The 14,034-nt window shown below is 49.3% G+C and overlaps 1 protein-coding gene across 6 annotated transcripts in view; it reads right to left on the reverse strand.

Moving 5' to 3' along the window:
* LOC112670773 (tyrosine-protein kinase ZAP-70) overlaps window positions 1–14,034 on the reverse strand; it is a 31,139-nt gene that overhangs the window by 8,147 nt on the left and 8,958 nt on the right. For all 6 annotated transcript variants that reach the window (XR_003143231.3, XM_025464722.3, XM_025464697.3 and 3 more), the window contains 2 exons: window positions 3,982–4,416; window positions 2,730–2,890 (listed from right to left, as the gene is read on the reverse strand). Coding sequence is in view for 5 of the 6 variants with exons in the window: in XM_025464722.3 (XP_025320507.3) it covers window positions 2,730–2,890; window positions 3,982–4,383 (563 nt within the window). In the remaining variant the exon portion in view is untranslated. The remainder of the gene's footprint in view (window positions 1–2,729; window positions 2,891–3,981; window positions 4,417–14,034) is intronic.

Genomic DNA, 14,034 nt, shown 5'->3' on the forward strand with positions numbered 1-14,034 from the left:
GAAAAGAAAGCACTTCCATAAGTAGACTGGTGGACTAGCCTGGAAGTTATGGTCTCCAATTACTAATTCTCTTCTTCTGAGAAGTGAAAAAAATCTCCCCAGGTCAAAACCTTAAATTCTGAACTGGCAGCAGAAACTCAACACCTAGTGCTCACTGGCAAATGTGTATGGAATATTGAAAATACCACCACAATATCAGGCATTCCTTCCCATCAGTTGATGGAGTGTCATTCTGTAGCTCCTGAATCAGGACCTGACCACATGACTCGCTTTGGCCAATAAGACATTAGCAAACATGGCAGGAGGAGAGGCTTGGAAAGTGGTTGAGCACTGGGCCTGCTTGCCCTCTCCTGCTTTTCCTGGCAACCCTGCCACCACCATGGGAATGAGTCCAGATTAACCTGTTGGAGAAGCCACATGAAGGAAAACCAACGCATCCCAGCCTACCAACTACCAGACATGTCCGTGAGGCCATCCTATACCATCAGGCCCCAGTCAACACCCCACTGCATCTGACTACAGGCACATGAGTGAGCTCAAAAGAAATCAGCACAAGAATCACCCAGTTGAGCTAAGCCCAAGCTGCCAACCCACCGAATCAAGGGTGAATAAGTGATGTTGTTTTAAGATGTAACACCTTAGGATGGTTTATTATATAGCAAAGCCTAACTGATAATGCTCTCTTTGGAAAGAGATTCGCAAGTCCTTAAAAGAACAATGACCAATTCACACATAATAACCACATAGGCAGACATGGGTATGGTCACCATATATATTTCAGTGCCACAAATTCTACTTAATTTACCAAGAAAACAGTAGGTGGTAGCAGTACTTTGTCCTCACAGTTCAAACTTGAACTTAAGCTAGAAGTCCCAGCTAAGAAATTCAGGTGGATCTCCACTTAGGAATATATGGAACCTGATAATAGTGGTAAAGATAAGAGCTACCATTTACTGAGATAGTGGTTCTAAATTCTTCACACAGTTGTCACTTAATCTTTACAGCATTCCCCACATGGTAGGTTCTATTCTGCAGTTGAAGAAACTGAGGCATAGGAGCACATCTCCTGCATAGCTGGTTAACAGTAGGGTTGGATTCAGATCCATTTCTGACTCAGTTAATTGCTAATAGGAACGACAGCCAGCTCCATCACACGATTATCTGTGCTGCCCTGAGCAAGTCACTGATCCTCTGTCTCAGTCTCCTCATATGTAAAAAGAGACAACTGAATATATCATAAGTTCTTAACCTGAAAAGAGCTCCAAGAATAAGGATCAGGCTCAACTAAGATCTCCTGTAGCTGTACACAAAATCTCTGGGGTGAACATGTTTTGGGGTTCAGAAAGGGGTTCAGCTTCAGTAAGATTCCCAAAGGGGGTCTGTGATCCAGAAGAGGTTAGGAAACACTTAAAAATATACTCTTAAAGGCCCTTTGTGGGGGTCAGGTTTCTTTTCAAGTTGAATCAACTCATAACCATAAGCCCTGCGATTACACAGAAAGTTTTGGCAGGAAACAGCATGAAGTACAATCTCAACCACTTTTCAGCAGCTCTGAAGTGTGGTCAACAGCACGCATGGCCCTGGTCTTAATTCCAGGCCCGAGTGGCATACATCTTTCCATCACACCCTATACTCTTATCTCAGAACTGTACCTGTCCTGGACTTGTAACAGGCATCAGGATCCACCAAGAGTGTTCCCTTCCCCCCGGGCCCATGCAAGGTTCTATGCCTACAGCTTTGACCTTCAGCCCCCTAACTATCCCCATACTGAGAAAGCAGTTCTTGACTACAGGAACTGCAAGAAGAATCTACAACAGCCTCTGTCTAAAGCATGCCTTGCCTAATTTTCCAACAGTCTGGCTCAAAGTAGCTGCTTCTGGTCTCTTGACATCACCCAGCATGAGTCACCATCCCTGATAATGTCACTGCTCCAACTGCTTCTGAACTTCAGTGCCAGCTCAGTCTCTACACGGTACCCAAGCCCAGCTCCCTCAGCTTCCACCTCCCGTGGCCCATTCTGGCCCAACCTGCCTCTGTGGCTTCAAGCTTGACATCCAAGGCCTCCACAGCTGGTCTAACCCATTGGCCCTGGCTCTTCTGACACTCCTCTTACCTCAGTAGACCAATTAACTGTCATAAACTCTGCAGAAAGTCTGGAAATCTTTTTCTTGAGGCAGTGGAATCATTGTCAAACATTTTCCATGGAAGATTAAGATGCAAAAGAGGCCAAAGCTGAGGTACGATGGGGAGAGCCGCTGATAAGTAGCAGAATCTGATTTACTATCCAGACTATACTGTATTGATTCATCATGTTTGGTCTTCCTGCTCCACAATGACAGGGATTTATGTCTGTTTTGTTCATTGTCATGTCCTCAGTGCCTGAAACAGTGCTTGGCACATAGTAGGTGTTCGGTAAATATTTGTTGAATGGAGGAGAGGAAATGGAAGTAGGCAGAAGTTCAGCCACTTGCCCAGCGTCGGCAGCTGGTAAGTAGCAGAGTCTGGATTGTTCCCCAGGCAGTCCAGCTCTGGCATCCTAACCACTGCAGATCCCTTCCCATATTATGCCCCTTCCCACACTCAGAAACACACAACCCCCCTGTGTGTGTTAGCACAGGTGTACCCCTTCATGGTCCATCTGCACCCTGAGGTCTGCAGCACCCTCCAGTATTCCAGCCAACAAGCTCCAGCCTACCACCCCAAAGCCCCAAGCCTCAAGGCCCACATACAGGAACTTGCCGTCGGTCTGCGAGCCCGAATAGAGTTTGCGCTCTGCCTCCTCGCGTGTCAGGCTGCTGTGGTACCAGGGCATCCGCTCATGAGCTGTCGTGGCAATGAGCTTCTCCACCTGGGGAGCCTGGCTGATGATGGCCTGCTCCAGGGCCTCGCCCTAGAGAAGGGTAGATGACAAGACTTGTAACTGTCACCAAGAGTGCGACCACAGGAAGCCTCTTCCATCTCCTGGACTTTCTTTCTTTTTTTTTTTTATGATAGTCAGAGAGAGAGAGAGAGAGAGGCAGAGACACAAGCAGGCTCCATGCACCGGGAGCCCGACGTGGGACTCGATCCCAGGTCTCCAGGATCACGCCCTGGGCCAAAGGCAGGCACCAAACCGCTGCGCCACCCAGGGATCCCTCTCCTGGACTTTCTTAATTGTCTCTGTCCCGAGAGACCCTAGGGTGAGTCCTTCAGCCTGTTGAGGAGAGCGCCCCGCCCCCATCTCCCACCCAACCAGGGCCATGACAGGCGACCCCAAACTCATCTCCAGCTTGACAATCTGGCACTGGTTGTTCCGCAGGCAGCGCCCCCAGCGTCCTCAGGCTCCGCCCCCAGTCCAGACCTCCAGGTCTAGCACAGTCTAGCACCAAGGCATCGCTCAGGCCCCGCCCTCGGAAGCCTCCTCCTAGGTCCCGCTCCCACCCACCCCTCCAGCTTCCAGCTTCCAACTTCCAACTCTGGCGCGGTACTGCAAAGCACAAGCTGGTTTTGTTTTTTTTTTTTTAATATTTATTTATTTATTTATTCATGATAGACAGAGAGAAAGAGGGAGCGAGAGAGAAAGAGAGGCACAGGGAGAAGCAGGCTCCATATGCCGGGAGCCCTACGCGGGACTCGATCCCGGGACTCGATCCCGGGACTCCGGGATCGCGCCCTGGGCCAAAGGCAGGCGCCAAACCGCTGAGCTACCCAGGGATCCCCATCAAAGCACAAGCTGTTGAAGACAACGGCTCCCCCACCTCGCCCCCCACGGCTCCGAGGCTCTCTAGGCTCCGGGACGAGCTCACAACCAGGCCGACCTCCCGGCCCCGCCCCGGGGTCCGCCCCCTCCCCGCCCCCAGGGCCCGCCCACCTCCCGGCCCCGCCCCCAGGAGCCGCCCGCCCCCGCCCCCAGGGCCCGCCCACCTCCCGGCCCCGCCCCCCGCCCCGCCCCGCCCCCGGGACCCGCCCGCCTCCCCGAGGCCCCCCGCCCCGCGTTCTCACCTCCAGCTTCCACGTCTGGCGCACGTAGTCGCGCACCATGGCGTCGCGCAGGCAGTCGAAGACCCCGGGCTGCGGCTCGAGCCCGGACGGCCGGTTGCACGGCTTGCGCAGGTTGCAGGGCAGCCCGTCGGGGTCGCGCGAGTAGAACTCGCAGAGCTCGGCGGGGCCGCAGTGCGCCTTGCCGCCGGCGATGGCGTAGGTGCCGTTGAGCTGGCGCTCGATGGGGAAGTGGTGGAAGCGCACGTTGTGCACGAGGGAGAGCACGTAGCCGCCCAGCGAGCGCAGGCACTGGCGCAGCAGGAAGAGCCCGTCGGCCATGCCCGCCAGCTTCAGGTGCTCCTCGGCCTCGGCGCGCGAGATGCTGCCGTAGAAGAAGGGCAGGTGCGCCGCGGGGTCCGGCATCGCCGCCGCCGCCCCTGCGCCTCGGCCGGAACCCTGCGCGTTCAGAGCGAGATGGAGGAGGGCAGGTCAGGGCTTCGGCCTGCCTTCGCGAACACCCTCCGTTGGGCCCAGAGAAGTGGGAGAGAGGCTGCCCTGAGGGGCATCCATGCCAACCGCGCAGAGCCTGCTTTGTGCCAGAACCCGCTTTGGAGGGGAGCCCCCAGCTTGCTGGGCTCAGTCCCCAACCCTCTTCTGACTCTTCAGAGACTGTGCTGAGCGCCCAAACATCCCCACTGGCCCCCCCACACCAGCACCCGGAGCCATTCATTCATTTCCCAAACACCTGATGAATTATAGTGCTCCAGGCCAGGGCTGGAGATAACAGTGAATAAGACAGACTTGGTCCTGCCTTCCTGAAGACAGCAGTCTGGGATACATGAAACAACGAAAGAGGCAAAAATAATTACAAACTGAAGTGCGTCCTAAAGGACATAGAGTGATATTAAGAGAGAAAAGAAGGGGAGGCAAATTGAATTTAAATAAAATATTTTGGGGGGATCCCTGGGTGGCTCAGCACTTTAGTGCCTGCCTTCCTCCCAGGGCTCAGGATCGAGTCCCGCATCGGGCTCCCTGCACGGAACCTGCTTCTCCCTCTGCCTGTGTCTCTGTGTGTGTGTGTGTCTCTCATGAATAAATAAAATCTTTTAAAAATAAATAAAATATTTTTTTAAAAGAGAGAGAGAAAAGAGGCCACTGTAGCTGGGATGGTCACCTTCTCTGAGGAGGTAGCATTTGAACTGAGATCTGAAGGATGAGGAGGAGCCAGCTTTTCAAAAATCATAGAAAAGAGCACATTGGGCAGAGAAAACAGCAAGTATAAAAGCTCTAAAGCTGGAACCAACTTTGTTCTTCAAAAGAACAGTACTCTGTTAGCCTTCCCTTTTCCCTTTCCACTGAGTCCCCTCGGCCTTGGAAATTCCCCTTTGCCCTGCTGCATCTGCCTTCCTGGACAAATTTCTAGAAAGCATAAACTAATCTGAATATCCATCAAAAGAGAGCAGTTAACTACATAAGGATTTAATTCCAATGTGAACTTTTATACAGCCACTGGAAAGTATGCTCCTATGTGGGGAGAAGGGATTAAAAATGTTTAGATACATATCCAGTAAGGCAGATATTTAGATACATATCTAGTAAAATTATCTTTTTAACTTTCTGGGGTTAAAGTATTAATGACTGATATTTTGATAAGCACTGGGTTATACAGGTGTCAGAATTTCTCAAATAATGTGCTGAAATTTGTTCATTTCATTGTATTTGAACCCCTCAGTTTTGTTAAGATTTTATTTATTCATGAGAGATACAGAGAGAGACAGAGACATAGAGAGAAGCAGGCTATCTGTGGGGAGCCTGATGCGGGACTGGATCCCCAGACCCGGGATCATGCCCTGAGCCAAAGGCAAATGCTCAACTACTTGAGCCATCCTGGTGTCCCTGAACCCCTCACATTTATTTTTTTTAAGATTTTTATTTATTCATGAGAGACACACAAAGAGAGAGGCAGAGAGACACGGGCAGAGGGAGAAGCAGGCTCCATACAGGGAGCCCGACGTGGGACTCCATCCTGGATCTCCAGGATCACACCCTGGGCTGAAGGCAGCGCTAAACCACTGAGCCACCAGGGCTGCCCTGAACCCGTCACAATTAAAAAAAAAAAAAAAAAGACCATAAAATATTGAGCACTAGTTAATGATATGTATGCAGAAATATTTAGGTCCAATGGCTACTGATGACTGATTTAATGTGAAAAGCATCCAAAAAAATAACATAAACTGATGGATGGGGCAGATAGGTACACAGACACAGTCAAGTGTTATTATTCAGAGAAGTTCTGTAGAGTTATTGCAAACACTGAATTAGCAAATATTAAATGCTTGCTCCTAGAAGAAATGCAGTGATAGGTTCCATCAAGTCTCTGATCACAACATTTTCATCAACCAATCAGTACATAACCCTGTTTCTGCTAACGACACTATTTGACATATATTGTTGATTCATTAACATTGAATGCTCACCCAACAGCACCACAACTTTAAGATTATCTAACATACTTTTCACATAAGGCACATCACAGCCCTCTTGCACTTAGGAATGCAAGACAGCACTTGATCAGTATGCTGCTGTTTAAACAATGTAATCACCAACAAAAAGCACAAAATCATGGCACCAAATAGAGGACACATGTTTACAATATGAAAATTAAAGCAAAAAAGGTAGAGGAGTGTCACCTGTCAGTTGACTCAAATTTCTTGCTTCTCTGCTTAATGTTTGTTTGTTTTTTTTTAAGATTTTATTTATTTGTTTATGAGAGATACAGAGAGAGAGAGAGAGAGAGGCAGAGACACAGGCAGAGGGAGAAGCAGGCTACATGCAGGGAGCCTGACATGGGACTCAATCCTGGGTCTCTAGGATGAGGCCCTGGGCTGAAGGCAGCACTAAACCACTGAGCCACCCAGGCCGCCCATCTCCTTAATGTTCTTGAATGACTATGAAAGGGCCTCAAGTATTAGTTTGGGAGTTACAAGTAAATTTTAGCAAGTAGGCTAAATACAGAATCTGCTAATAATAGGATCAACTCTATGTGATCCTAATATTCACCCAGTAAATATAACAATTGTAGAACATAGGAGTGTTAATGGGAAATCTTCCCATTTTGCTGTATTTTTGTGAGTTTTTATATAATATTGAAAAAAATGTATCTCCCCATAACAATTTCTAGGCATTTCTCTAAGATGGGCCCCACAAGACCACCCAGGCATAGGTTATGTTCAGGGGAGGATCCTTGGGTGCCTTCCTTACCTAAGCAAATGTAAGCAGGTGTGCCAAGGTTTTTGTGGATTGAGAAAGGCTGCCTTTCCCCCTGGGCATCCAGGAACAGACAAGGATGGGCTGAGAGGAAGATACTGGAGTGAAAATCAGGCGAGGTTTGGGTTGGGGTAACCAGAGGAGGAGCCAGGATCTGCATTCTAACCTGATAGCTCCTGACATTGGTGTTGGGAAGGCAGGCTTAAGGGGGTTCCTGGGTGTCCCAACAGTTACAGGCAGGTGAGTAATCACAGACTGCATTTGTGTCCCCACTTGGAGACATAGGTCACCATTCCATCAGAGTGTTTAAGAGTCAAAAAGAGTTCCTAGGTATTTACCCTAGAGAAATGGAAACTTGTATTCACACAAAAACCTACACAGGAAATGTTTATAGCAGTTCTATTCACAGCTGCCAAATTCTGGAAACAAATGTATCTCAACCAATGAACAAATAAACTGTAGTATATCCCTGCCATGGATACTACACAGCAATAAAATAAAAGGAAATGCTAATACCCACACCACATGGATGAATCTCAAAGGCATCATGCTGAGTGCAAGAAGCCAAATCCAAAAGACTACAAACTACAGAATTCCATTCAAAGCTTTATCAGTGGAGCACCAGTGGTTGCCAGAGGCTGGGGGTCAAGGGGAAAGACTGACTAGAAAGGACATGAGGGTATTTGGGAAAATAGTCAATATTTTGATTGAGATGGTAGTTTCTCAATCTATATGCATTTGTCAAATCTCACAGAAGTTTTCACTAAAATGGGTGAATTTTACTGTATGTAAATTATACCATAATTTTTTTTAACTAAAGGAACTGGAAAGTATAGACAAACCAGAGACTAAAAATAATAACTGACATAGGAAATGTGCTGTTTACACTCCTGCTCTACTTCTTGGTTCCCACCCCCTCACCCAGCCTCACAGTCTGCCCTCCACCCCCATCAGGATGCTCTCCAGGTTAGAGAGGAAGCACTGATATCACCGGCTAGTGGACACCAGGCACGCACTTAATGCCTCCTCAATGCTGGGTCCCCTGAGTGATGGACATCATGATCCCTCCTTCCTGCTTGAGCCTCTTGGCTCTCCCTGGTCCTTCACAGGCCCCCTGACGTGCCTCCTCACTCTCTGACAGTTCCTACTCTCTCTCCTTACCCAGCCCTGGTCCCCGTACTTAGGCCATTCTGTCTGGGGCTATAAACATACCACCATGCCCACCTATCTAGTCCACATCTCTCTCCTTTGAGATCACCTCCTTTGATCACCATCTGCTGTGTGTCTATTAATAAAACCTGAGATCCAGATCTAACTCATATGTGTGGTTTGACTAAACCCCACAGTTTGTTTCCCATAAGCTGAGCTCCAGGGTCTGCAACGGTTCTCGACAATTTTTCCCCATGGCTTCCCTTGCTCAAGAACTTACTGTGGCTCCCTCCTGCCCACTTTATTTAATCTAACTAAACTCTCCGATCCTCCCTCTGTTCCAGCTGTGCTGTGCTGTTAGCCTTCTTTCAAATTTACTTCCATACTTTTATCCACGCAGTGCCCTCTACTGAGTACACCCTCCCCACTTCTCTCCATCTTCCCAAATCCAGCCACCCCTGCCTCACAGATTCACATAGCTACTCCCTATACCCAGGGCCAGGCAGCAAGGTGGGGGCTTGCCCTGGGGCTGTGAGGAGGTGGGGGTAGTGAAGCTAGTCTCTGGGGCAGGAAGCTGTGGCAGGAAATTGTCAGCAACACAGTTTGAGAAGCTCCTCCCCGCAATGGCCACAGGTGCAACCTGGGTAGCCAGAGACAGGTTAGTGCAGCAGGGGGTGGGGAGAGACTGGCCCTTGGGGCCCAGTCCAGGGCCATAAGCCAAGATTGGCCACCTCAGACCAAAGGCCAAGGTAGCCCAGAGGCAGGAGCATTCCCTGTGCACCCTTAGCTTTATCACAACCTCCCTGTCTCACTGCCAATAACGACAACAGTAATAATAACATGACATTGCACGGATGATGGATCCAGGGGTTAGCCAGCCCTGTGTCTGCTTTTGCCTTCCTGTCTGTGCCTTTCTCGGCTGTCCTCACTAGTAAAACAGGGGGATGAGAGCCGGAGTGACCAACTTTCCCGTGCCCAGAGATACTAGGGAAGCCAGAGGAAGTAGACAGGAGGAAGCAGGAGATGTAAAGCCAGGGGGACAAGAGGCTGGAACATGTGTCTATGCAGCTCTGCTGCAGGCCTGGCCAGCATGCACCCTTTGCTTTCAGAGGAGCTGGCCTAGTCTGCAGGCTCTTGGTGGGACCCTTGACATGGATAGGTAGATCACATATTTCTTTTTTTTTTTTTAAAGATTTATTTATTTATGATAGACATAGAGAGAGAGACAGAGAGGCGCAGAGACACAGGAGGAAGGAGAAGCAGGCTCCACGCCGGGAGCCCGATGTGGGACTCGATCCCGGGTCTCCAGGATCACGCCCTGGGCCAAAGGCAGGCGCCAAACCGCTGAGCCACCCAGGGATCCCAGATCACATATTTCTGTCCCAGTTATGTTCCTACAGACTTCATGGCTTTCCCAGGAGGCAAGCTCACTATGAGCCTCCCCATCCCCTGCCTGGACTGACCCCATCCAGCCTCATCCAGCCACCTCATGAGCTGTGAGTTCAGAGAATTTGGCCATCTCAGAGTTTGCAGCCCCACTGAGAGATAAAGGAACATCAGCCTTGTTTTCACAGCTCAGACCCTGGGAGGAGAAGGAGGAAACCTGTGGTCCTTGCTCAGAAGGATCTACCTGGAATTCCATCATTAAAGCAGCCTCCTTGGGCAAAAGCAGAGTTCAGTCTATTCCAGAGAGACCTGATATGCGAAACATACTTCAAAGGAAACAAAGCTCAAGTGGTCAAACACATTTTCAAAAGCTGTGGAAAGCATTTTAGCATATTAAAGGCTCTGAGAGGCACTTGGGTGGCTCAGTTCCTTAAGCAATGACCCTTGATTTCAGCTCGGGTCCTGATCTCAGGGTTGTGAGATGGAGCCCTGCCTGGGGCTCTGTGCTCAGTGGGGAGTCTGCTTGAGATTCTTTCTCTCCCTTTCCTCTGCCCCTCACTCACCACCCCACCTTTCTAAAATAAATAAATAAACCAAATAAATAAAGGTAAATAAATAAATAAATAAATAAATAAATAAATAAATAAATAAATAAAGGCGTGGGGCACCTGGGTGGCTCAATCGGCTAAGCATCTGCCTTCAGCTCAGGTCGTGATCTCAGGGTCCTGAGATTGATGGTGTCAGGCTCCCTGCTCATCAGGGAGTCTGCTTCTCCCTCTCCCTCCCCCCTTTCCACTGACTCATGCTCTCTTTCTCTCACTCAAATAAAAATCTTTAAAAAAATAAAAAATAAAGGCTCTGAGAAGACCTGCATGGAAGGACTGTTTTAGCTTTGTTTTATCCCCACTCCCATGTGGCAGAGCCTTGAGGGTCTTCTATGCCACAGAACATACTCTGAACATCAAAAGCCCCAATTAGATATCCATTGTGAGAGCCCGGGAAGGGGGGGAGGAGACTGAGGCAGTAAGGCTGCAGAGGGAATGAGCCTATCCAACTGGACTTGGTGGGAGCTGGTGGGAGCTGCACTGAGCAGGCCTGGAGGCTCTATATGCTACCCTCAGCCAGATGCCAGAAGTGACCCCACCAAAGGCACTGCTGGAATGGGGGCCCAGTCCCTCTCTGCCCATCCCTTTTCTCACTGACTCCCAGTCTTCTGCCTGAGACCCTAAGTCCCCCCTAAAGCCACAATTCCTGCTCTTCAGTCCGCAATCATGGGGCCCCCTCTGCCCACCAGTAGGAGCAACACAGGTAATTTCAGCCAATAGAATGCCACCTTGGTTTTATTCTAAGTCACAAATGACAGAAGTTGGCATTGTGCCATGGGTGGCAATATGCTCCTTCATATCTTTTTCTTGACACCAGGGGATCAGATTTCAACCATGGAATCAGAGGTCTACTGTATAGTGGTGGCATGGTACTGAGCAGTGACTTAAGCTCACCAGACCCCACCTAGAAAATGATGCAAGCAAAGGTGCTTGACACCAGTAGATTGTAGGGATTCCATGGGATAAGGCTCACTGAGCACCAAGCACAGCACCTGGACCACCATTGTGTTGTCATGTCCTTCTCTTCTCTCAGCCATCCAGGACTCCTACCTCACTCAGGGGTAAAGCCCATGTCCTCACAGTGGCTCCCAAGCCCTTATGCAATCTGCCCAATCACCTCTTTATTCTCATTCATGCCCCACCAGCCACATGGGCCTCCTTATATCACTTGTTCAGTTCACCTGATGAAATCAGGCATGGTCCAACCTCAGGGCCTTTGCACTGCCTGTTCTCTCTGCCTGGACACTCTTCCCTCAAAATCCCTCACTTTATTCAAGCCTCTGCCTAAATATCACCACCTCGTCCAAGAGTTCTTCTCTGATCTCCCTCTCTAAAATCATCTCCCCTCTCTCTCTATCCCTGACCCAGCTTTATTACTCTTCACCACCAAAAATGGGATTTATCTACCAACTTGTTGACATAGGACCTGTGACCCCTGCTAGAATGTAAGCACTGTGAGAGGGAAATTCTGTTTTGTTCCCCTACCCCTACCAGCAAGGCACATAGTAGGTGCCCACCCCCTTCTCCTGCCAATATGCTTTAGGTCCCCTCTGTTGTCCCCTCCTCCTAGAAGCATTCCATGATTCCTACTCCACCTTCCCCAAGCTGAGTCAGGCACTTCCTCTCTTGTCCCAGGGCCCATCCTCCAATATCACAGCCCTGATAGCCGTTTATGACCACTGTGACCAGGCTGAGGTCCCTGAGGCAGAGCCTACAGCTGTCTTGTTTTCTTCTGGAGCCCCTGTTTCTTCCAAATACATGCACATAAGACAGACAACCACAACAGCCTCTGTGCCAGGGACTTTACTATGAGCATTATCCACTTAATCTAAACCTCACCTTGAGTCCCATTAAATGGGAACTGTTACCTCCATTCCTTAGCTAAAGCAACCGAAGCTCAAAGAGGTTAATGTCATGTTCAAAATCATGTGACCTGCAAGTGGTAGTCAGGATTTGAATGCAGGTATCTGACCCAGCAAGCCTGCACTCACCACTCTGGTAAATGTCCTTTAGGAGACAGAATCCCAGGACGCCCAGGTGGCTCAGTGGTTGACTGTCTGCCTTCGGCTCAGGTCATGATCCCAAGGTTCTGGGATCGAGTCCCGCATCAGGTTCTCCACAGGGAGCCTATATCTCCCTCTGCCTGTGTCTCTGCCTCTCTCTGTGTGTCTCTCATGAATGAATAAATAAAATATTTTTTAAAATTTTTTTCAAAAGAAGGAGGTGGAATCTCGCTCTAAGTTGGATCCCGAGGGGCTCTTATCCCAGGCTGGCCCAGGCGTCACTGCATTTTGAGGTTCCTTCAACAGTCAGGGCCCACAGCTGGGTGTTCTGGGGTTGGGAATAGGTCCTCGCATCCAGCAGACTTGCTAAGTGTCTGCTGATCGACAACAATACCATGAGAGCAGTCCCCGCAGACCCCAAGCTCTACTGCCTTGGTTTTAAGGCCATGTGACCTCAACAAGGAGTTTTCCCTCTCTGGGTGTCAGGCAGTCTCTGTGACTGTAAAAGGGAGAAGAGGAGAGGCTTAGGGGGTGGGAAAGGTGGGATGATGAGTTGGGAAGACAGGGCCTGATAGAAATGTGGGGATAGCCGGGTGCTGTCCTGTGCATTGTGGGGTGATTAGCATCATTCCTGGCCTTTATCTACTAGATGCCAACACCCCCTGAGTCATGACCAAAAATGTCTCCACACATTATCAAATGTTGCTAGGGAGTCAAGGGGTGTTAAAATTGGCTCCAGTTAAGAACGACAGCCTTGACCCTATGCTTTGGTTGGGGGCAGGGTATGGTCGGCATGGAGAAGTCTGGCTACTGCAGCCCCCAGGAGAATCTCCAGAAGCTACAAAGTCCAGAGCCTGACCTCCCAGAGCTAGTAGTGACCATTAGAATTACAGCAACATGCTCAGATAGCACCTACTATGTGCCAGGCACTCTAGATATACAGTTGATCCCAGAACAACACGGGTTTGAACTGCTCAGGTCCAGTGACACACAGATTTTTTACAGTACAGGAAATGTCTTTTCTCTTAGGATTTTCTTCATGATATTTTATTTTGTCTAGATTACTTTATTGTAAGAATATAGTACACAACACTGTAACATACAAAATATGTATTAGACCGTCCATATTATCAGAAGGCTTCAGGTCAACAGTAGCCATTCGCAGTTAAGTTTGCAGGGGGAGTCAAGTTACATGCAGGTGTTCAAATGCATGGGGTTTGGGCACCCCTAACCCCTATGTTGTTCAAGGGTCAACCATATTCGTTTACCTAATCCTCACAAGAGCCCTGTGCATGAGTGAAGGATTTATGGATCCAGGACTGGACATACACAGAAGTGCAGTGACTTGCCTAAGGTTGCATAGCACACACCAAAGGTGGCAGGGCCAGGACTCAAATCTAGGAATCTAGGCTGTCTGGCTCCGGAGTGTACACTTAACCACCGTCCAGGCTACCTGTGTGCCCTGTATCCGTGCCAGGGCTGCATGCAGGAGACAGGAGGACAGACGTAAAAAGGGGAAAAAAGCACAGCCCTGGAAGAGAAGAGGCTTCAGAGGTGGCACCCAAACATTTTTTATCCCAGGCGTCCCTGGCTCTGATCCCTCAGCAAAGCTTTAGTAAGCACCCACCGTGTGCTCACCACCCTGTTGAGAAGGAAGTAAGGAA

This window comes from Canis lupus, chromosome 10, assembly GCF_003254725.2.
Source record: "Canis lupus dingo isolate Sandy chromosome 10, ASM325472v2, whole genome shotgun sequence".
NCBI lineage: Eukaryota > Metazoa > Chordata > Mammalia > Carnivora > Canidae > Canis > Canis lupus.